This window comes from Ornithorhynchus anatinus, chromosome 14 (assembly GCF_004115215.2).
Source record: "Ornithorhynchus anatinus isolate Pmale09 chromosome 14, mOrnAna1.pri.v4, whole genome shotgun sequence".
Lineage (NCBI taxonomy): Eukaryota > Metazoa > Chordata > Mammalia > Monotremata > Ornithorhynchidae > Ornithorhynchus > Ornithorhynchus anatinus.
Window position 1 is genome coordinate 44,455,164 of NC_041741.1, and position 23,711 is coordinate 44,478,874.

General features: G+C 56.9%; 1 protein-coding gene across 1 annotated transcript; it reads right to left on the minus strand.

The window, feature by feature from the left end:
* Window positions 1-451: 451 nt before the first annotated feature.
* CARD10 (caspase recruitment domain family member 10) lies at window positions 452-23,711 on the minus strand. Its single transcript, XM_029079541.2, has 21 exons — window positions 23,594-23,711; window positions 21,691-21,939; window positions 21,474-21,611; window positions 20,605-20,930; window positions 18,046-18,249; window positions 17,205-17,363; window positions 16,956-17,081; window positions 15,976-16,167; window positions 15,567-15,695; window positions 14,908-15,020; window positions 14,350-14,378; window positions 13,289-13,412; window positions 8,266-8,428; window positions 7,388-7,499; window positions 5,723-5,966; window positions 4,720-4,789; window positions 3,865-3,964; window positions 3,051-3,209; window positions 2,715-2,830; window positions 2,042-2,157; window positions 452-1,396 (listed from the first exon to the last, which is right to left on the minus strand). The coding sequence occupies exons 1-21, from the start codon at window positions 23,598-23,600 to the stop codon at window positions 1,189-1,191; spliced, it is 3,084 nt and encodes a 1,027-aa protein (XP_028935374.1). The 5' UTR covers window positions 23,601-23,711; the 3' UTR covers window positions 452-1,188.

Sequence of the window (23,711 nt, forward strand, 5' to 3'; positions counted from 1 at the left end):
TCCCCAAGGCCCTTCATCCAGCCGAATCCAGCTACTCACTCCAGGGCCGACCCGGAGACTGTCCCCCACAGGCGTCTCCCCAACTCCCAATCTCCTCTCCCTTCCCTCCTCCGGCCTGAGAGCTGTCGGCCTGGGCAGGAGGGGAGGGAGGTCGGGGGGTCCGGGGCCGGGTAAGGCGATCCCGGCCCCAGCCTCCCTCTTTGTTCTCGCCCCGAGGCCTGGGCCCAGATGGCAGGCATGGTGGAGGGCGAAAGGGTAACCTGAGAGGCCAGGGCCAGGCGGGGCAGACCCGAAAGGCAGCAGATATTGGAGACCCACCCGGCGGGGGCAAGGGGCTCTCCCCGGCTGCGGACCAGGGCCAGAGGAGGGGAGAGGATCTGGGGGTGGAGAGAGGCCAGGGAGTGACAGGCACACATCCCCCGCAGGAGGGATGGTGGAGAGCAGACAGGCATCGGTTTCCATTACAAATGGTATTTAATTTTCTTTTATGTGCAGCTCTTCAATAAAAAGGCCCAGTTAATAATTTATACACAATAAAGACTACAGTTACTGCAGAGCAAGGAAGGCTTCCAATCTCCACCAGGCATCACTGGGGGCTGGAGAGCATGAGTGTGTGAGAGGACCCGTGTGCAGGAGCGGGGCAGGCGGGTGAAGTTGCGGGAGAGTATGCATGTGGGGGGAGCGGCAGGGAGCACGTGTGGGCCCGTCTCCACATCCATTAGGGAAAGCTCCTATGAGAGTTGGCGTCTCCGCGGGAGAGGGGTGTGAGCGGAGCAGGGGAGGGAACCCCTCTAGGAGATCTGAGCTGCGGGGCAGAGGGAGACGGTGCCCAGACGGGCAGATGGCAGGGAGGCGGAGAAGCAGACCAGTGGAGAGACAGAGAACGCATTTACCCTTCACAGGTTTATCCTTAGCTTTCCCTGCTTCTTTCGGGCTCCTGAGCGGGAGAGGCTAAAGTGGAGGGGCCTCGCACCCCTCTTTCACTCCTGTCCCCTTGGGGGAGATTCAGACATTCCCAGTGGGAATAGCATTGGGTCCACCACCATCAGGTTTGGTGCTCTGGGGAGAGCGGGCAGCCCCCTCCTGGTCTTCTGGGGAACGAAGCAGCGAGTGAACGGGGGGCGGGGGTGGTGGTCCCCGCCGTCTTCGGAGCAGCTTGGAGGTGGGAGGGTTGGGGCCGGGCCCACGTCAGATCTCGCCACTCTCCACCCATACGACTCGGGCCTGCTCCTGCAGGATGCGGCCTCGGACCACCTTGGCCAGCTCCTCGGCGTGGGACCAGGAGTGGGCGTCCACGCGGGTCCAGGAACAGGGTAGGCCCCACAGCGAGTGCTCCGTGCTGCGGCACTGCTTCAACAGCTCCGAGTCCCGCCATCCCGGACGCCCCAGCAGGCTCCTGGACAGGGGTACGGGACACGGGGTGGGGAGGGAGAGAGCAAGGGGGCGGAAAGTCGCACGTGGGGGGAAATGATCCACAGGTTGGGGAGGGGGCACAGTGGAGAGAGAAACAGAGGCACAGAAGAAGATCATGGGAGGAGGGAGAGGACGGGGAGAGAGAGGTTATGGATATTGGCCCAGTTAATAGTAATAATCATGATGGTATTTGTTATGCGTTTGCTATGTGCTGGACACTGTTCTAAGTGCTGGGATGGGACGTAAGCAAATCAGATTGAACACAGTCCCTGCCCCAAGTGGGACTCACAGTCTCAATCCCCATTTTACAGATGAGGTAACTGATGTCTAGAGAAGTGAAGTGACTTGCCCAAGGTCTGACAGCAGGCAAGTGGCAGAGCCATGATTAGAACCCACAACCTCCAGACTCCCAGGCTCGTGCTCTAACCACTGCACCACACTGCTTCAGTCCTTCCCCTCTCCCACTTCAGCTCGGTCTCTCTCCCCCCTGAAAACCGCTCAGCCCAGCTCCCTTGCATTGGCCCTTTCCCCTACCCTCGCATGCCACCCCACAGTCCAGTGCCGACCCCTTTGCCTCTCACGGACCCAGGCCCAACTCCCACCCCCCTCCCCAGGGCCCTGCCCCCACCTGACTCCACGGATGTTCTTCTCCGTCACTTCGACGTGAATGACGATGGGGTAGATGTCATTCCTGACCAGCTCCCTCACACCCTGTGTGCCCAGCTCCAACAAGCAGTGTTTGTTCTGCAGGGCAGACACCAATGGGCTGACTTCCAAAGACATGGGCCCCCTCCCTCCAAACCCTTCCCTATACCGAGGCCGGGGCCGACACTCAGCCGCCCGGCCTTGGGGGGTTGTGGCCGCCCAGGTTGGGGATGGGGAAGGGAGGTCACAACAAAGCTACCGGGGTGGGTTCACAGCCGAAATTCAGCCACCCTTCTCCACCCACCAGGCCCAGTCAGTGGGGTCAGTGGCTTTGCCACCCCAGTCGACTCCTTGGTGAACAGGAGTGAGGATGGCTGAGAGCCCAAGGACCTGCTCCCATATCAGGATGTCAGGATTCTTGGGTACTATTCCTAGCACCACCACTGCTGACATCTTGTAAGACCTTGGGGAAAGGAGCTTCTCTGCCCAGGGCCTCAGTTTCCCCTAGGTCAGAGAGCTAGGAGAGCAGGGCTCTAGACGCTGCTCCAGCCAAAGCTGTATGAGATGGGCAAATCTCTTCTCCATGGCAGGCCTTGGTTTTCCCGTGCCTCCCCACCTCCTCTTCCCCACCCGTGTCCACCTTAATCCTTCCGCACCTTTCCGACGGACTCCTGGATGGCCCGGATTCTCCCGCCTGGGCCTTGGGGGGCCGGTCGGGCTTTAGGGGCCCCCGGAGCGGAGGAGATAGGAGGATCCTCTCCAAAAAGGCTTTCTGCAGGAAGGGAAGGGAAGGGATTATCCCAGATCCGGAGAGAGAAGAGAAGGGGGGCAGAACAGAGGGTCAGGCAATGGGGGGGATAGACAGCAGTGGGGGGGACAGACAGCAGTGGGGGGGGACAGACAGCATTGGGGGGGGACAGACAGCAGAGGGGGACGACAGACAGTGGTCCCCCCTCCCATCCAACCCCCGTCCTCCTCAGCTTGGCCCTCACCGGCTGGGCACACGTGGAAATCCAGGCGCGACGTGGGCAAGTCCAGGAGGTTCCGGATGAGCCGTGGGGCCAGGCACTCTGGCGAGAGCACCACTGGGCGGGGGGCGGGCACCACCAGGGGCCGCACCAGGCTGTACGGCTTCAGGGGCCGGTCAGGCTCTGGGCGGGGTGGGAGGCAGGCACAGCTATTAGCTTTATACAAGGAGGCCCAGCCCCTCTTCCTTGTTCCCCTCAAACTCCAATGCCCTCCTCCCCCACCAGACGCTCAGCATCCTCCTCTCCATGACCCCCAACACCCTTTACCCTGCTTCTGTGCCCCCCAACACCTCCTTCCCCCAGTGATCCCCAACACCCTCCTCTCCCCTCCACAACCCCCAACTCCCTCCTCCCCGACTGTGACACCCACCACCTTCCTGCCCATCATTTCCAGCATCCTCCTCTTGACTCAAAACTCCCGCCCACTATGACCCCAGCCCTCCCAAATCCATGGCCCGCCAGAACCCTCCTGCCCCACTCTCTTTGACCCCCCAGAACCCTCTTCTCCATGATCCCCAGCATCTTCCTTTCCATGATCCCTTGCACCCTCCCTCCCCCATCCCCATATAATCCCAGCTCTTGCCTTCGCCCCAGCTCCACCTGCCATCCTCTCTCCACTCGCCTGCCCCCTCCACCCAACCCTAGCCTTGCCCCCTCTCCTGCTCCACCCAAAGCCCTGTGCCCTGGCCTGCGTATCTGGACCGCGAGGCCCCGGCCCTGACCCCCCAGCAACCCCCTCGAGGGGCCTCGGTCCAGGCGCCGCCCCTCCACAGCTCACCGGGACAGGGCTCCGACAGCAGCGGCTCAGAAGGCTCTCCCAGGCCTCCCAGGTGTTTGGGCTTCACGAGGCGCAGTTGACCCAAGGCCCGTTTCTTCAGCTGCAGGAGGATGAGGGATGAGGGTCGGCGGGAACCAGGAGAGCTTTGAGCCCAGATATACCCACACCCTAGAGGCCCAAGATGCTTGCAGCGAGGCAGAGATAAACGGCAATAGAGGGGGCTGGGGGAGCTTGGGACTCCATCTAGTTTAGGGGGAGGGTCCTGCCCAGATCACCCTCAAACTTGGATTTATACCCTTTATTCACCCCACCCTTAGCCCTAAGGCACTTACGTACATATCCATAGTTTATATTAATGTCTGTCTCCCCCTCTAGACGTGTCTACCAACTCTGTTATACTGTATTCTCCCAAGTGCTTAGTACAGCAGTTGGGGGACGGACAGCAGCTGGGGGGACCGACAGTGGTGTACAGTGCTCTACGCACAGTAAGCGCTCAATAAATGTGATTAATTGATTGACTGATCACAATGAAGGAAGTGACTGGGCAGAGGTTCTGATCCCTTCCAGGGCTTGATGGAGATAGCACTGTAACTCTATTGGACTCTCCCAAGCGCATAGTACCGTGCCCTGAACACAGCTAGTGCTCGATTAATACCATTGACTGATTGTCCAGTAGCCAGCCCAGGCCACAGAGAGGAGGCCATCCAGACATGGGGAACAGGCAGAGGAGGTGGTGCCTTCCAGGGCAGGGGGCTACCACCACCCCCACCATCATCAAGTGTTGACCCGGTGCCCTCGGGTGCCAGGCACGGCCACCCTCCACCGGCCCCATTCCGGGTCGAGCCCCCAACTTACATTACTCCGGTAGCTCCTGTGGCGACCAGAATGCAGGCACTTTTCCTGCATATCCAGGAGCTGCTGAGCTCTGCAAGGGAATGACATCCCAGCAGAGGGTAAATATCTCCTGGACAGTGAGCAAGCAAGTCAGCCCCGACCCCCACCCCAGGCCCCAAACCTTCAGTATCTCCTCTACCTCTCTCATCCAGCCAAGCACACCTCTTTGCCCTCCTCTCACCTCCAGACCCTTCCCCACTAGCCCCTCACACCCGAGCTCAAGGCCTGACCCTCTCCTTCAAGTTCCTCCTTACCTTTCACTTTCTCAGGATGAACTGGGAACGAAAGACTTGCTGATCTCTGCCGCTGACTATTTCTAAAGCTATTTCCTGCTGGCAGTTTCCCCCTGCCTTCTCCCTCCCTCTCCTCTAAACCCCAGCCCACTTCTCTATCGATGTCTGTTTATCTGTATTGATGTCTCTCTCCCCCGCTCTAGACTGTGAGATCATTGTGGGCAGGGACTGTCACTCTTTATTGCTGTACTGTACTTTCCCAAGCACTTAGTACAGTGCTCTGCACACAGTAAATGTTTAATAAATATGATTGAAAGAATGAACTGGAGGCCCCTTGGGCAGGGGCTGGGTTTAGTTCTGGGCTTTGTAGGGGGCATGGGGCAACAAAGGCCTCAGACAACATTCAATATGAATGCCAACATTACTGTCATTATTAGCAACCGTCGCCATTGTGGTTAGTGTTATATTTCCACCTCAAAAACCCCCCAGAAGGAACAGCTACCCACTATGAGGTCGTTTCACTAGACCTTACGCTCTCTGTGGGCAGGGAACTTGTCTACCAATTCTTTATTTTGCACTCTTCCAAGCACTTAATGCAGTGTTCTGCACATAGTAAGCGCTCAATAAATATCACTGATGGATATATTTTCACTCGCCTGGTTCCACCACCTCTCCTCCACCAAGACCCCATCTCCCCGCCGGTCCTAGCCCCATCTCCCAGGTCCCCTCACCTTTGGTAGTTAGGCACCGTTCCCCTGTCCAGATCCCGCAGGGTCAAGGGGTCGACCCGAGAGCAGTACCACTCCCGTCGCCCCTTGTAGCAGGTGTCCATCACACGCAGGATCTCCTGGCCCTTGACGCAGAGAGCCCGCGGGTTGGCCTGCTCAGGGAGGGCGTGGTTGGCTCGGATGTAGAAGGAGCGGCTCCCTGGTGCCTTCTTCCCTGCTTCCGCTTCATCCCGGAGAGACTGGCAGGCTGGAGGTGGGGCACATAATAGGGGTGGCATTTACAACAGTCCTCTAGTCTGTAAAGCTCATTGTGGGCAGGGAACATAATAATAATTATTATTATGGTATTTGTTAAGCACTTACTATGTGCCAAGCACTATTCTAAGCACTGGACTAGATACAAGGACATCAGGTTGTCCCACGTGGGGCTCACAGTCTCAATCCCCATTTTACAGATGAGGTAACTGAGGCACAGAGAAATGAAGTGGCTTGCAGACAAGTGAGCAGCAGAGAGTTGATCAAGCCGGGAACAGAACCCACTTCCTCTGACTCCCAAGCCCGTGCTCTTTGTCTACCAACTCTGTTATATTGTACTCTCCTAAACGCTTAGTACAGTGCTCTGCTCACAGTAAGTGCTCAATGAATACCACTGATTAAGTGCTTTCTCTGTGCCAAGTACTGGGGTAGATATTAGATCATCAGAGTGGACACAGTGCCCGTCTCACCTGGAGCTCACAGTCAAAGAGGGCAGGAAAGCAGGGATCTTAGTCCCCTTTTTACAGTGGGGAAAACCGAGGCACAGGGCGGTTAAGTGACTTGCCCAAGGTCTCATACAGCAGGCCAGTAACAGAGCTGGGACTAGAACGCAGGTCTTCTGACTCCCCAGCACATGATCATTCCTCTGGGCCGTGCTGCTCCCACATAAGACATCCAGAAATGGTAGGAAAGGGAGGCAGAGAGAGGAGTGTCCAGGTTGGAGACAGCTCCCCCTTTTCTCCAAAGTCATCACCAAGCACTGTACTAAGCACTGAGGTAGATTCAAGACACACAGCTGGGTCACAGTCTGTGTAGGAGGGAGAACAGGTATTTAATCCCCACTCTACCAATGAGAAAATTGAGGCCCAGAGAAACTAAGCAACTTGCCCAAGGTCCCATAGCAGGCAAGTGGAGAGTGGGATTAGAACTCAGGTCTCTTTCCACTAGGCCTCACTGCTTTGCCCCAGCAGCAGTGATATTGGGCTGCAGGGGAGAAAGAAAGCTGTTTCTTAAGGTTCTTTCTGTCCCCAAAAAACTGGAAGGGAGTCACAGTATTTATTAAGAGCTTATAGTGCAAAGCGCTGTCCTAAATGCTGGGAAAGAGTAATCAGATGGGAATTAAACTGTCAGCTCCTGGTAGGCAGGGAACGTGACTAGCAACTCTCTTGTACTGCACTCTCCTGAGCGTTTAGTATACTGCTCTGCTCTCTCTAAGCTCTCAATAAATGTAATAGATTGATTGAATTAGACATGGACATCAAGTCCCAAAGGTCTCAGTCAGTGAAATGGAATTCCTTTCTCCTTTTAGCCTGGGGGTGGGGGACCCTCCCAAAGCTTGGGCGCAAAGGACAGCCTCCCATCTTCCCCTCCCACCCCCAGTTCCAGGGCTGCAGCTCTGGCCCCGCCACTCACCCTGGGAATCAAGCAGGAGGGTAAGAGCGGAGGGCTCATTCCAGCGCAGCAGCCTCAAGGGGGATGACTCCTGGGACCCGGGGTCCTCCTGGCTTGGGGGCTCCCCTCTCATCTGAGGGAAATCAGGCAAAAGCACGGGGTGACCGGAGACGGGGGAATCCCTGATTCCTACCCCATCCACCTCTGGCAACCCAGCAGGCCGGACACCAAGACTTCTGCCTCTGGCTCAGCCCCAGGGCCAAGGCTCCACATACCTCTCCTCATCCCCATCCCCTTATTCTCCTCACCAGTGCCAGGGCAACCCCAGGACAGCGGGACTAGACCAGAGAGAGGAGTGAGGTGAGGGAGAAGCGGGGGGCGGCCAGAGGAAAAATAATAATAATAATTGTGGTATCTGTTAATCACTTATTATGTGCCAAACACGGTTCTGAGTGCTGGAGTAGATACAAGGTAATCAGGTTAGACACAGTCTCTGTCCCACATGGGACTTACAGTCTTAATCGCCATTTTACAGATGTGTAACTGAGGCACAGAGAAGTTAAGTGACTTGCCCAGGATCACACGGCAGACATGTGGTGGGCCAGGGATCCGAACCCATATCTTCCGACTTCCAGGCCCATGCTCTTTCCACTAAGCCACACTGCTTCTGTAGGGTACACTGACTCCAGAAAAGTCCATCCCACCACCCCAAATCCCACCCTCCCGGGGTTAACCCAGGAGAAAGCTGGAGTCCTCCGTATCCCAGGATGAAACCCTGCCCTTCCACCCTCGCGGCCCCCCCGATCCAGTGACCCCAGCCCGCAGGGCTCTGTGTCCCAGGCGGGCAGCTGGAAGCCGCGGGAGCAGCGACCTGATCTCCTCCCCTACGCCCCGCTCACCTGCTGGACCCCCTCGGGCTCCCGGCCCTGCGGGGCCCCACACTGGCCCAGGACCCCCCGGAGGAGATGCTCCCCGGGGAGAGATGCCGGGCCGTCTGGCCCTCTGCTATGGGGCTCCGGCCCACCGGGCGGGTTCAGCTCGGACACCTGTCTGACCAGAGACCTGCAGAAAGGGCACAAGAGAGGGTGTCGGGAAAAGAGCGTGACACTGGAAACGGGGAGGGGGGGGTGTTCGGGGGTCAGGGGTTTGAATCCCGGCTCTGCCACCTGTCAGCTGCGTGACTGTGGGCAAGTCACTTAACTTCTCTGGGCCTCAGTTCCCTCATCTGTAAAATGGGGATTAAGACTGTGAGCCTCACGTGGGACAACCTGATTGCCCTGGATCTCCCCCAGCGCTTAGAACAGTGCTCTGAACATAGTAAGCACTTAACAAATACCAACTTTATTAAAAGAGCGCAGGATGACCGGGGTGTCAGGAGAGGAAAGAGGGGACCTTGACAAACAGGATTCCAGCGATATCTGACAGACAGAGAGCAACTCAACCCTGCCCTCTGCTGGGAAAACTTTGCCAAGTCACCCATCCTCTTCTGCCTCGACTTAATAATTATAATAATAATAATAGTATTTAACCGCTTATTAATTCATTCTACCATATTTATTGAGCGCTTACTGTGTGCAAGGCACTGTACTAGGCCGTTGGAAAGTACAATTCGGCAACAGAGACAATCCCTACCCCACAGCGGGCTCGCGGTCTAGAAGCGGGGAGACAGACAACAAAACCGAAAGAGTAGACAGGCTTCAACAGCATAAATGTAAATAGAATTATAGAAATATACACATCATCAATAAAATAAATACAGTAATAAATACGTACATATATACACAAGGGCTGCGGAGCAGGGTCGGGGGTAGAACAGAGGGAGGGAGTAGGGGCGATGAGGAGGGGAGAAGGAGCAGAGGAAAAGAGGGGCTCACTATGTGCCAGGCACTGTACTAGGCATGGGGTGGATACAAGAAAATTCGGGTGGGACACAGTCCCTGTCCCACGTGGGGCCCACAGTCTCAATCTCAATTTTACAGATGAGGGAACTGAGGCATAAAGAGGTGAAGTGATTTGTCCAAGGCCATACAGCAGACAAGTGGCAGAGCTGGGATTAGAACCCATGACCTTCTGACAGCAGACAAGTGGCAGAGCTGGGATTAGAACCCATGACCTTCTGACTCCCAGATCCGTGCTCTATCCACTACTCCATGCTGCTTCCCATGGAGGGAGGGACTAATTCCAGGGCAATCAATCGTGGCTCAGTGGAAAGAGCACAGGCTTGGGAGTCAGAGGTCATGGGTTCGAATCCTGCCTCTGCCACTTGGCAGCAGTGTGACTGTGGCCAAGTCAGTTAACTTCTCTGGGCCTCAGCTACCTCATCTGTAAAATAGGGATGAAGACTGTGAGCCTCACGTGGGACAACCTGATTACCCTGTATCTTCCCCAGCGCTTAGAACAGTGCTCTGCACATAGTAAGCACTTAACAAATACCAACATTATTATTTATCGAGAATTTACTGTGCACAGAGTACTGTACTGAGCACTTCGGAGAGTACAACAGAGTTTGTAGACACATTCCCTGCCCGCAACAACAGGGGGTGTTGAAGTACCCTGAAGATGGCAAATAGGCTAGATGACACCTGCACCTAACCAAAAGTTGCTTCCAAGCCCAGATTTTCTTGATCCATCACTCTGAGTCCCCAAGACAGGGAAGCACTGAATAAAGCAAAATGAGAAATTTTCCTCTGCCTTTCGGGAGAGGAAAGGATTGAGTGGAAAAGCAGCTACAGCTGGAAACCAGTCTCCTTGAGCAAGAGCAGGCCTTGGGAGTTCATCTACTCCCCCCTTCTTCACCTCCACCCCCCGCCCCCGCCCCACCACTCTCACCAGGCAGCAAGTTCACTGGACCATCCTAATTTCCACTCCTCCCTCCTCCAGTGCCAAAGATCCTACTCACGAAGTTCTTTGCATCTAACTCAGAAACTTCGCGCTGCAGCTTAAAGATCCTGAAATCATTGGTAATGGAGACCTGGGGCAGTTCATTCTCTCTCACCCTGATCCTTTCCTCATCCTCATCCTCCAGTTTTCCCACCTCCTCCTCCCCCTAGATTTTTTTAAATGGTATTTTTCAGCGCTATTATGTGCCAGGCACTGTACTAAGCTCTACGATAGATACGAGCTAATCAGGTTGGACACAGTCCGTATCCCACATGGGGTTCAGAGTCTTAATCCTCATTTTACAGATAAGGTAACTGAGGCACAGAGAAGTAAACTGACTTACCTGAGGTCACATGGCAGACAAATGGCGGAACCTAGATTAGGACCTAGGTCCTCTGATTCCCAGGTCCATGCTCTTTCCACTAGGCCACCCTGCTCCTCAAAGCTTGGCGTGGGTTCGCCGAGGACTGGAAATGTCCCTCTAGAAGCCCACAGAACCCGCCGCCTCATCGGGCCTCGTATCGTTTTAACCGACAGTGTTAATCAGCATCGGCTCCACAACTTTCCGCCCCAGATGGGCCCAGCTGTTTCTTCCCTGGGGCTCTTGCAGCTTTCCAGAGAATTCAAGAATCCTTGGGCAGGGAGAGGCCCCTGGAGGTCACCCGGTCCATTCCTCTGTGGGACTCTGTCCTAACCACCCTGCAGCTAACGGCAGAAATTTCTCATTTCAATGCCAAGTGGGGTGGGATGGTGTCTCCAAGCCAATCAGCGGGCAGCGTTATGGACAAGTCCGGAGAACCTCAGAGTCGCGCCTCCCAGCTCTGCCCTCTTTCCACAGAGGCACCCCAGCTAAGCAACTGCTCTGCCTCGCTGTGGCCTGCCACTGGGGAGACTGGGGGAGGACCCTGGGGCTTGGCCCTGGGCTGGGGTCAGAGGTGGAGTGCCATGGGTGAGGGTGCCAGGGCTTGCCCTCTGGGCTGGGGTCAGAGGCACAGCTGGATAGGGGTCCTGGGGCTTGCCCCTTGGGCCGAGGTCAGAGATGGGGCTCCGGAAGGGGGAGGAGAGAAGGCCGAGGAGCTGATGCAAGGAACAAGAGAGGAAGCTGAGCAGGAGGGGAACTGTGGGGTTAGGGTAGGGGGGCAGTACTGTTCCCCAGCCTCGGTCACGGCACCACATGGGGCAGCGCCGTCCTGAGAGTGAACCCCGCCGCCTCGGCCCCCAGCATTCCTGCGCTCCGACTCCCAGAGGAAGGGCAGCCGGGGGGCAGGAGGAAGGGGCCGGGGAACGGAAGGGGCGTTCCTGCCATCGAAACCAAGCTCCTACCCCCACCGAAACGTTCTCCACACAGAACAATGCGAATTCCGGCACTCGCTGCCCGCAGGGATTTGTACGACACACTCACCACTACACAACACACACACACACACACAGCCTAAGGATAAGGACAAAGTGGGAGGGGTTTGGAGGGGCGTCTAACGTGCACGCGCGGGCGGGCACACACACGTATGGACAGGGCCGGGGTGGGAGGGGAAAGACACACAAACACACACACTGTCTAGGGACAGGGCGGGAAAGGAACGAACACACACACACACACACACACACACACACACACACACACCCTGGGCAGAGAATATGTCCGTTGTACTCTCCCAAACGCTTTGTACAGTGCTTTGCAGACAGTAAACGCTCAAAAAATACGATTGAATGAACACACACATACCCACACACTCAAAACCACCCCATCCCTCAAGGGATGGGCACGGGGAGGGGTCTGGACACAAGGCACGTGGCCGGGAACTGCGATTCCAACTGCAGGCCCTGGCGTTCCTCCCTGTGCGCGCTCCTTCCTTTGCTTACAGTGCTCAGCGAGGGCGGGAAGGGGCTGCTCTGAGACCTTTGCCCCTGCTCTGCCCCACCCGGCTCCGGGCCCGGGGAAGGCGTTCTTCCTCCCCTCCCTTTCCTTGCTCCCGCTGACGCCCGGGAGTCCTGTCTCCAGGAAAAGAGTAACCATTTCCTCCTCCCTCCTCTAAGTCCAGCGCCGGCCCATTCCAAGAGGGAGGTCCTGGTGGCCGAGAGGATTGGGATCAGTGGGAGAAGGGGAGGAGGTGGATGAGTTTCTCTCTTCCCCCCTATACCAGCCTGGGCAGGGCCTTTCCTCCTCTAACACTGGGGGAGACAGGCAGGGTCAGATTCACAAAACCCAGAGACGACCCTCCAGGGTCATCTGGCCCAGCCTCCTGCCTTTAGACTGCCACTTAACATCCCAAAGTAAATGGGAGGAGAGGGTCTGCCTCCGCTGAACGGTGACCAGAAATGTCTCCCTTTAAATTCTGCACCAGTGCCTGACCCTCTTACTTTCAAGAAGTCCTTCCTGCTGTCTAACCTAACCCTCTCCCATAATTTATGGCCATTTCCTCTAGTTTGACTTCTGAGAGTGGAAGAACATCTGGTCGGCTGTCTCAGACTCAGGTGTCTCTTGCCCAGGTTTCATCCCAGCTCTAATTTTTGATCCCTCACCTTGAGGCCCAAGAGCCCCCGGCCTCTGGGAAGGTCTTGCTGAAGACAGAGGGGAAGCAGCATGGTCTAGTGGAAAGAGCACTGACCTGTGAGTCACAGGGGCTGGATTCTAACCCCAGTCTGTTGCCTTTTGTGTGACCTTGGGCAAATCGCTCTCCCTCCCACTTAGACTGGGAATGGGGCAGGAACTGTTTCTGACCTGATTATCTTTTTATGTACGCCAGTGCTTAGTACAGTGCTCGGGGTAGATGAGCACGGACCTGGGAGTCAGAGGACCAGGGTTCTGATCCCAGCTCTGCCACTGGTCTGCTGTGTGATCCTGGGCAAGTCACTTAACTTCTCTGGGACTCGGTTACCTCATCTGTAAAATGGGGATCAAGACTGGGAGTACCACGTGGGACATGAACTGGGTCCAACCTATTATCTTCTATCTACCTCAATGCTTAGCACAGTGCCTGGCATGTAGTAAATGCTTAATACAATAAAAATCACTTCAATACCACAATTATTATTATTAATTACCTGTTCAAGAGCTCTAGGTCACTGCCATGGGACAGGAGGGGGTCCGGCTTCCCTCCGGGCCACACGCTGTCCGAGGATGAGGACGAAGACAGGCCAGGGGACCAGGGCTTGAGGGTAACACTCCCTGGGAGAAGAGCAGAGAAGCAGGCAGTGGAGACCGTATCCTCTTCAGACCACAGGGCTGTTGGGCCCTGACCTGGCTCTGCAGGAGGTTCCAGTCCCAGTTATCCCAGGGGAAGAGTCTTGCTGGGCTTGGACACCCTTCCAGGAATTGGACCCCAAAACAGGTCCTCGGTAGGGAGCCCACGGGAGGGGACCAAGCCAGATCAAGCTCACTGTGAGCAGGGAATCTGATTATTGCTGTACTGTACTCTCCAAAGGTTAGTGCTCCATGCACAGTAAGTATACGGTAAAAAGGATTAAATGAATGAATCTCACGGAGGGGAGGCCCCGGATGCTGGGATTCTCAGACACTGCCCCCATTATGGCCCAGCAACCTGCCCTCAGCGCTGCCGGCAGAAGGAGCGTGGAAGCGGCATGGCCTAGTGGAAAGAACACAGGTCCTGGAGGCAGTGGACCCGGGTTCTAATCCCCGCTCTGCTAACTGCTTGCTGTGTGGCCTGGGGCAAGACACTTCACTTCTCTGGATCTCAGTTTCCTCATCTGTAAAATGGGGGTTTAACACCTGTTCCCCCTCCTACTCAAATTTTGAGCGAGCCCCATGTGGGACAGGGATTGGGTCTGGCATACCTACCTCAGGGCTTAGGTCAGTGCGTGGCACAGAGTCATGGTCCTATTAATAGCTTAATCAATCATATTTTTTGAGTGTTTACTGTAGACAGAACACTGTACTAAACGCTTGGGAGAGTACAATAATAGAGTTGGTAGATACGTTCTCTGCTCACAACGAGTTTACAGTCTAGAAGACTGTTGCTGGTATTAGCAGCTGGTTTTTTTCCTACTCTGGCACCCTACGTGCTAGGCCCCTGGCTCCTTTCTCCCCAGCCTGCCCCATCTTCCCCCCCACGGGCCAACCCTCCCTCAATGGGCTCCCGGGTTACCTGTTATATCAGACATGCTGCTGAAGGACCTGGAAAAGCAAGAGAGAAAGGGAGGGAGGGGAAGAGGCAGCAGAAGCTGAGAGAGTGGCAAGGACCCAGGTCCCCATATTCCTCACTCCCCAGTCAGCCACTCCACTCTCGCCGGAGAAGGCTCTGTTTAGCCACCATGATCCCAACACCACCTTAAGAGGAGGATGGAACTGCAAGCAAGCGGGAGCACCTGAGGTGGGGTGGGGGAGATGGGAGCCATCCCCCTCCAACTGGCAATAATAAAAATAATAATAATTGTGGTATTTGTTAAGTGCTTTCTGTGTGCCAGGCACTGTACTGAGTGCTGGGGTGGAGACAAGCAAATCGGGTTGGACACAGTCCCTATCCCCCCTGGGACTCCCAGTCTCAATCCCCATTTTACAGATGAGGTAACTGAGGCACAGGGAAGTGAAATGACCTGCCCAAGGTCACACAGCAGACAAGTGGCGGGGCCGGGATTACAACTCCCGACCTCCCGACTCCCAGGCCCGTGCTCTCTCAACTACGCCACGCCGCTTCCCTAGTTACCTCTTGGGAGGTGCGGGGTCTTCCTCCCGTTGCCGTCGGAGTATGGAGCCCGCGCTGGGGGGGAAGGGGAGGATAGAGAGCCGGTTGATTTCCTTCTCGCTGACCGTGGTCTCCTGCAGACGGAACAATAGCAATAACATCCTGATTCCCAGAGCTGCCACCCTCCCCCACCCCCTGAATTCCACAAACTCCAAGCTGTTTCCCATCTGGGGGCCCGTTTGTCATCTTCCCAACGTTCCCGGCGTGCTGGCGGACGGCAGGCTGTTGAAGGCTGAGGAGCTGGGGCAGGGAGAGGTTAAGTGACTTGCCCAAGGTCACTTAGGAACGAAGCCAGGAATGGAGTCAGTCATGCCATGCCCACTCGCCAGTAGATAGCCCAGCTGTTGGTCCCCCCACCAGCCTGTCTGCCAGAGGTCAGGAGGGTGATCATGACTGACTGCGGGCCTCCCCAACCTAGGTGTCTCTTTGCTTCTCCCTCCAGGAGACATCTTTTTGGGCAGAAAGTCTTGGCAGGGGCAACCGGCTCCCATGCCTCAGGGCCAGGGCTGGTCACTGGAGTGCTAGCAGGGAACGACACCTCCTTCCCTGTCCCTTCTATCTCAGATGGTACAGTCCAGGCAGCTGGGAGAGGACTGCTCGCCCCCAGTCCTCCTCCTTACCGAGGTTTGTTGTTCAGACCCTCCAGAGACGGTCGCCTCCTCGGGGGCCCCCAGCAGGGACGGGCAGCATTCACTGAGACTCCAAGTGCTGCTGACGTTGGAGCAGAGAGAGTGGGAGGATGTGCAGGCCTGAGAGGAAACCCGGAGAGAGGTTAGGGAGACGGCTGGCTACTCGTGCTCCAACCTTCGGTCCACCCATTTCCTGCTCCATCCATTTTCACCTGAACCAGCCCTTCGCACCTTCTTTGCAACCTACTTCCCTGGTTGGGAGTCCTAGTCCTGTCCCTCTTCTCCTCCTCCCTTTACACCTCCTGCCAGCCTCTGTCAGCCCCTACCAACCTCCCCCTGCCTCCCTCCACCCCCTCCCGACCCCCGCCAACCTCCCTCCGCCTCCCGCCAGGCCTTCTACCTTCATGCCTAGGCCACCCTGTGCCCGCTGCAGCTGCGCCTCCAGCAGGCTCTTGGCCCCTTCCACACGGGTCAGCGCGGTGAGCAGCTCGTCCCTCTCGGCCTCCAGGCCCCGCACCTGCTTGCGGTACTGGTCCTTCTCCACCAGGCTCTGGGAGTACTGGAGCTGGGTCCGGTCCCGGCTCTGGATTGCCTGCGGGCACAGGATGGAGAGAGTTCGAGAGAGCAGGAGGGGCCACCCAAAAAGGCTGACTCCCATAAACGAACCCCAGGAGGTTGCTGGAGGAATGTTCACCAGGCCCCAGGAAGGAGGAAGAGGAGAAAAAGAGCACCCAAGCTTCTGGGACCCCTACACTTTTCTGGATAACAAAAGTTTTAAAACAAAGCAAGACAGGTTGTCCAGTTCCCTGGGTCCTCTCCAGGGCAAGAACAGACCCTGAGGCTTTGTAGTCTTATTTTAGACTGTAAGCCCGTTATTTGGCAGCGACTGTCTCTATCTGTTGCCGAATTGTACATTCCAAGTGCTTAGTACAGTGCTCTGCACATAGTAAGCGTTCAATAAATACTACTGAATGAACGAATTCCTGCCCCATGATGGGAACAGGGAGGCTGAGTAACTAGCAGTAACAAAGATAAAACCGGTGATATATAAGCATTTAATTATGTGCTAAGCACTGTGATGGGTACGGGATAAACAGGTCAGACACGGTCCCTAACCTGGGGTTCATAGTCTAAGAGAAAGGAAGGGCAGGTATCTGATCCCCATTTTATATATAAAGAAACTGAGGCCCAGAGAAGTGAACCCACTTGCCCAAGGTCACCCTGCAGGCAAGTGGCAGATTAGAACCCAGGTCTCCTGTCACCAAGCCCCTGATCTTTCCACTAGCAATGGGTGGGGAATAGCTGAGGGAAGCCAGTTGCCTCTCTCCAGGGAGTGATGGTGGCAGGCTCCTGGGGCAGCGGAACCAGCGCCCGGCTCACCTGGTCACGCTCCTTCTCGATCTCCTCCAGCTGCACTAGGATAGTGTTTATGCGGTGCTTGTACAGGTCACAGTCCTTCTGCAGTGTCCTGTGTTTCAGCTGCAGGTCCTCCATTTCCTGCAGGTACTGTAGGGAGAGGGGACAGAGCAGGTGAGCCCCGCCAACAGCCCAGGAGGGAGCTGGCCGGCGGGAGGGAGGGAGGGCCAACAGGTGGTCAGGTAGGTGGCGGGTGGGCCTCGGACACGCTACCTTGTCTCTCAGCTCTTCGGCCCATTGCAGCTCCCCCTGCACCGTGTGTAGCTTCTGACAGAGCTCCTGTCGGTTGTCCTGGGCCTCCTTCCAGTCGTGCTCCAAAATGTCCAGCAGGATCCGCTCGGAGCCCGGCCCCCCGCTTCTGCCCAATGTCTCCTGGGGAACGGAGCGGCAGAGACCGTCACCCTTGGCATCGGGGCTCAGCGCGGGGGACGCCAGAACAGGGCATCGGCCTCCATCGTGGTGCCTCACCCCGTCTGAGTCCCTCTCCCTTCCTCCTTCCCAATCTAGTGATGCTGGATTAAACCCCATCCTGCACATGGTGCTGGTCCAATCAGGTTGAACATTTCTGGTTCCTGCCTCATTCTGCTTATCAGCTAAGTCAGAAGACAAACAAAACCCAAGACATCCTGGAACTACCCAGACCAAGGTATTTCCCGGCCTCCATCTGCCCACATCCCATGCCAGCCACCAAACCAATGCCCACTACTGCCCAGGCCCCGCTGCTCCTCCTGCCTCCTCCATTCCCAACCTGCCAGTGGGCATTGAATCAATGTGACCCACGAAATTCACTCTCCCGCCAGTCCCCTCCCGATAGAACAGGGAGGGGCAGGCAGGGGCCAAGCCCTGCACGGGTCAGTGGTCTGGAATCCAGCCCAGGCCAAGACGGCCCCCCGAGGGCTGGGTCCGCCAGTCAGCCAGGGCCTGGCCCACCCGCCTTCCTGCTGACAGGGCCGCATGCCAGACGTGGGGCCAGGCGAGGGACAGAAGCCCGGAACGGGGACGCCGGCCAGGCGGCCTGGGTGCCCCCGCTCCCCAAGCGGCTCAAGGCCCTTACCTTCTGCAGTCCCTCCTGCAGCTCCTGCAGCGAAGCCGTGAGCCTCTGGTTCTCAGCCTGCAGCTCCAGCACCAGGTCAGGGCTGTTCTGCTCCTGCTCCTCCGGGCCGGGTGCCCCCGTCGGAGGGCTCGGGGGGCCCTTGTGCCTCCTCAGCAGGGAACATTCCTCCTCCAACCGGCTTACTTTGCATTTCAGCTGGTCCACCTGTACATGGGAAGGGGTGGGGGAGTGGGAGACGGGGTCCAGTGAATCAAGACCCCCAGCTCTGGTAGTCGGGGAGATGTCAGGGTTAGGGGAGCTCAGCATGGTGCCTGAGATACCCGGATGGCCGCAGCATGGGATGGGACTTCGAACTAGTTACGTTATTATTAGGGGAAAGGGCACAACCCTCCCACATTCATTCATTCATATTTATTGAGCATTTACTATGTGCAGAGCACTGTACTAAGCGCTTGGAAAGTGCAATTCAGCAACAGAGACAATTCCTACCCACATACCCTCCCATCCATAGGCCCACGTGCTTGTCAGGGTCCACAGATGGTCATGCCAGCTCAGTGTGCCCTCTGGTTGGTCCACTTACATTGACAATCTCAAACGAGGCACACAGACGACACACCACCCCCTCTTATGAGGCCCAGACCACACCATCCTGGACTGAGAGGTTCCTATCTGAATAAGCTCATTGTGGGAAAGGACTGTGTCTGTTTATTGTTATAGTGTACTTTCCCAAGCACTTAGTACAGTGCTCTGTACCCAGTAAGCGCTCAATAAACATAATTGAATGAATGAATGCAGCCTCACTCCCAATATCGTCAGCCTCAAAAACAGGCCCCGAAACATATGACCCAAACATGAGCTGGGAACAATGCCCAGCTGTAAGCTTGTTATGAGCAGGGAAAGTGCCTAATTGTTGTACTCTCCCAAGTGCTTACTACAGTGCTCTGCACATAGTAAGTGCTCAATAAATACCACTGATTGAGCTAAGGTTTCCATTAGTGGGCAGGGAGGGGAGAGGGAAAAGGGGTCAGAGAGGAATCAGCTCTGTCACATCACCTTGGGTTCATCATGTAACCAGTCCCGCTCAGGAATCCCTACAAGGAGTCAACAGCAGGGAGAAGGGCGGTCCTAAGGACTGAGCATGTGTGCACATATGTCCACCCCCCACCCCGCAAAAAAAAAAAAAAGGCAGCATGGACTACTGGAAAGAGCACAGGCCTGGGAGTCAGAGGGCCTTGGGTTCTCATTCTGGGTCTGCCACTTGCCTGCTGTGCATCCTTGGGCAGAATTCCTATTTCACAGATGAGGAAACTGAGCCATAGCAAAGTTAAGTGTGGCTCAGTTTCCTCATCTGTGAAATAGGAATTCTTAGACCGTGAGCACTATGTGGGATAGGGACTGTGTCCAAACTGATTACCTTCTATCTACCCCAGGGCTCAGTACAGTGCTTAGCATATCGTAGGCGCTAAACAAATACCGCACATTATTATTAAGATTCAGGTTGCTCTTCTGCAGGCCAACAAAAACAGTGGGCCAAACCCCTGGAGGGGCCAGGATACTGATTGAGATCCACGGGCTGGGGAGCAAACTGGAACCTCTCTCCCTGCACTGGAACCCCAGGGAGGAAAGCAGCTAACTGATGCCTTCTCTAGTCGCTGTTTCTGCCTCTGAGATGCAACCAAAAAATTCACCAGCTCACCCTCTGTCTAAGAGGTGCCAGCCAGAGAGCAAAAAAAATCCATAAAATCTGCAAGCATTCCTGCTCATCTAAGCAAATTGACACTAGCCAAGGTGATTTGCAGAATTAGTACCCTATCACAACCAGCCTATAAACTTACATATACATAGACCCCATCACAACCAGCCTACAGCCTCACAGAGACACCCATGCATATGCACCTCCTCTCAACAAACCCATCTGACACACACCATTACAACCTAGCTCCAATCTCACACAGACACACATGCGCATATGCATCTCCTCACATCTAGCCTGTCTGACATAGCCTGTCTGACACACACCATTACAACCTACCTACAGTCTTGCATATATACATCATCACCCCCTAGCCTACAGGCTCACAAATACATACCCCACCCCCACCAACCTAGTGTCACACAATCACAACGGGAAGCAGCATGGCCAAGTGGAAAACAGCATGGCCTACTGGAAAGAACATGAGCCCGGGAGTCAGAAGGCCCTGGATTCTAATCCCAGCTCCATCACTTGTCTGCTGTGTGGCCTTGGGCAAGTCACTTAACTTCTCTGGGCCTCAGTTACCTCATCAGCAAAATGGAGAATTAAGAATGTGAGCCCACATGGACTGCATCCAACCTGAGTAGCGTCTATCTACTCCAGCACTTAGCACGGTGCCTGACACATAGTAAACACTACAAATACCATTAAAAAAGTCCCTCAATCCTGCCACTTTGTTTCAGCCCCACCCAATCACCATCAGATCTAAAGAGCCCCGACACCCCCAAGACACCCCCAAGACCCCCCGGATCCTAACGACCGGCCTCCAGCTCCCCCCGCATGTTCCCCTCCACGGAAGTCCGCACCACCAGCTGCAGGTCCCGGCTACGCAACACGGCCGTGTTCTTCTCCTCGCTCAGCTGGGCCAGGCGCATGGCGATGATATAGTTCTCGTCCTTGAGCCGCAGGAGCTCCAGGCTGCCCGACTCCCAGTCTTCCCGGAGACGCTGGCACCTCTCCTGCACCTGCTGCTGCTCCCGCAGTCGCTGCTCCAAGTGAGCCACCTCTTCCTCCAACGCCCGGCTCCGTGCCTGCAGTTGCTGCTCCTTCTGCAGCTGCCCCTTCCTCTGCACCCTCAGCCGCTTCACCTCGGTCATCAGGAACTGGGTCAGGCCCTCCGGGCCTTCCTCGTCTGCAGTCGGGAGACCACGAGCCGCTGGGACAAGAGCCACCCAGGCCCCCGCCCCAGGAGTCCCCGGGGCTGGAGGGTCCACGGTAGCTCTTCAGATCCAGGCCCCTGCCTCTGAGCACCACACCTTGCCCAACCTCTTCCACGCTGACTGTCGAGAATTCCTTCCTTCCAGCTTCCCCGCTCCCCTCCGCTGCCATCCCAGCCTTTTCTTCCTGCTCTCTCCCTCATTGGCACCCCCAAGCCAGGGGCCGAGAAACGCTTCTGCCACCCAGTCGGTAGAAGGCGTCAAAAGGGAAATGGCCCCCAGCCCTTAGAAAAGGGAGCTGTAGTTTTTCTGAAACAAAACAGGGGCAACAGATGTCAACGACAGTTTAGTCCAGCTCTGGGGTTACTCGGGGCCTTGGCGGGCGGCAGGGGAGGTCCCTCTGGGAGCCCCATCCCCTCGGCTTCCCCTCCCCACCCAGAGAGGCGGAGTCCAGGGCCACCATCCACCCAGAACCCCTCCTCTGTCCAGGGCTCGGGCGTGAAAGGGGAGGCCCTCACCTAGAATCATGGAGCAGCGTTGAGAAGGCTCACGTCCCGTCAGCAAAGTGAAGTGTTCTGGGTAATAGAACTCCAGCGCTTCCAGGAAGGCCTCACAGCCCCGCTTGCCCCGACCCCTCAGGATGTCCATCAGGCGGCCTGCGCGGAGGAGGAAGCGGGTAAACCCCGAGGAGATGCCTACCTTCCCGCCCCACCCCCACGAGGGCCAAGGCCTCACCGGTGCGGTTGATCTTGCAGGGAAAACGATAAGCACAGAGCACCTCCTCCTCGTCCTGCTCATCGATCACGCGGCACTGGCGCAGGTAAGGGGTGAGCTTGGCGGGGTTGAGGGCCCGGGTCAGCGTGTGCCGGACACTCTCGATCTTCTCCCACAACACCTCGTCTTCGCCCGCCACCGCCTCCTCCTGCGTTTCCAACTCTGCCTCCTCTGCCTGGCTCTTGCCCCGCTCAGCCCAGTCCTCGGGGTCTGCCGGGGAAGGGGGAGGGGCAGCGAAGGGAACAGAATGGGATTGGGGGGTCCCAGGAGCTGTTCCTGGGGTCCCAAGCACCAGCTGACCTAAACTGCTGTGCTGCCCCAGAGCCCAAATTGGGGGAGGATGGCACATGGAAGATTCCCCCTCCAAGGATCCCCAAGTTGCCCCTCTGGAATCGCCCACCATCTGCTGCTGCCACCGCCCACCCTGCTTTTTACTTCAATGCCCAGACGCTGGCGCCAGCTGGCATACTCACCCATGATGCACGAAGCAGGCCTAGATACCTTCTCTCACAAAAGACCCTTGCTCCCAAACCTTGGGGCCCGAGGGGCAGGTGGAGGTGGGAAAAGTGATGCCCCAAGCCCTATCCGTGACCCCCAGCCCCCAGGAGGCCGAGATGCCCCTTCCTCCCACTTCAAGTCAGGACCCAGTGATGCAGAAGGAGAAACCAGGCTGCACACCTGCAGCAAAGAGCCTTCCCACTTCCCGCTCCCCACACCGTCCCACCAGCAGCTGGGGAGCAAGCAATGGAGGGGCAGGTGGGGCCGAAAGGTGAGGACACTTGGGGCAGGGAGAAGGGCATATTTGGCGGCAGGAGGAGGACTCAGATAGGTGGGGGCAGTTTGAGCCGGAAGGTGGGCTCTGGTGGGGCCAGGATGGGGGGGCACAGTTGGGAGTGGAAAGGGGTGGAGTTGGGGCTTGGAGAGGGGTGCAGTTGAGAATAGGAGGAGAGGGGCACAGTTGGGGGTGGGAGGAGGACACAGTTAGGTGTGGGAAGTGGGGATAGTTGGGGGTGGCAAGAAGGTACAGTTGGAAGGTATGGTAGAGGGCAGGATGTGGGGGCAGATGGGGATAGGAGGTGGGCTTGAAGGGGGCACAGTGAGGGTTGGGAGGGGGCTCAGTTGGAGCTGGAAGTGAGGCTCAGTAGTGGGTGGGAAGCGGGTGATTTGGGCAAATAGAGGGGAAGTTGGCAGGATAGGGAAGGGCGAGGTCTGGGGTAAAAAGAGGGCCTAGTTGGGACTGGGAGGAAGGGCTTAATAGGATCTGGGAGGCACGATCAGTAGGGGGTGGGAAGTGGGGCGATTTGGGCAGGTAGAGGGGAAATTGGGGGCGTGAAGAGGGTGCAGTTGGGGCTGGTAAGGGGGCATAGCTGGGGACAGAAGGGGGCTCAGTTGGGGCCAGAAAGGAACGCAGTTGGGGAAGGGACGGGGCTTGATGGAGGCACAGTGGAGAGAGGGGCTCAGTTGGGGCTGGGATGTGGGGGCAAATGGGGCAGGAGGAGGACACGGTTGAGGCTGGGATGTGGGGGCAAATGGGGCACGAGGAGGGCACGGTTGGGGGTGAGAAGGGGGGGGCAGTTAGGGTCCAGAGGAGGGCGCGGTTAGGGCCGGGAGAGGGGCTCAGCTGGGGCCTGGATGGAGGCGCAAGGACCCTTAAGGAGAAAAGAAAACCCCGGCGGGGAGATGCGTCTTCCTAGAGTCTGGGCGGACAAGGGGATGCGGGAAAAGTTTTCCAAGTTCAAGGATTGGGGGGAAAGGGGGTTTCTTCCCTCCCGCCCTCCGCCCCCCATCTCCCCCTCCGGCGCCGGGTGTCCTGGGGTACCCTGCCCCCGGCCCGGAGGACCCCCGCCCACCCAGGGCCCCTTACCCCTCATGGCCGGCCGGCGGGTCCGGCTGCAGCGCCCGCTCGGACTCCTGGGTTCCGGAGGAGGTTAGGGGCGGGCTGGTCCCCCCACGCCCTCCGGCCAGTGTCCGCTCCCTCCGTC

Coding starts and splice junctions, on each gene's coding strand:
- CARD10 (XM_029079541.2), bottom strand. Junction 20,931..21,473: donor ACGCTGCTCCATGATTCTAG/GTGAGGGCCTCC, acceptor TCCCGACTGCAG/ACGAGGAAGGCCCGGAGGGC. Junction 13,413..14,349: donor CAGCATGTCTGATATAACAG/GTAACCCGGGAG, acceptor CTCTTCTCCCAG/GGAGTGTTACCCTCAAGCCC.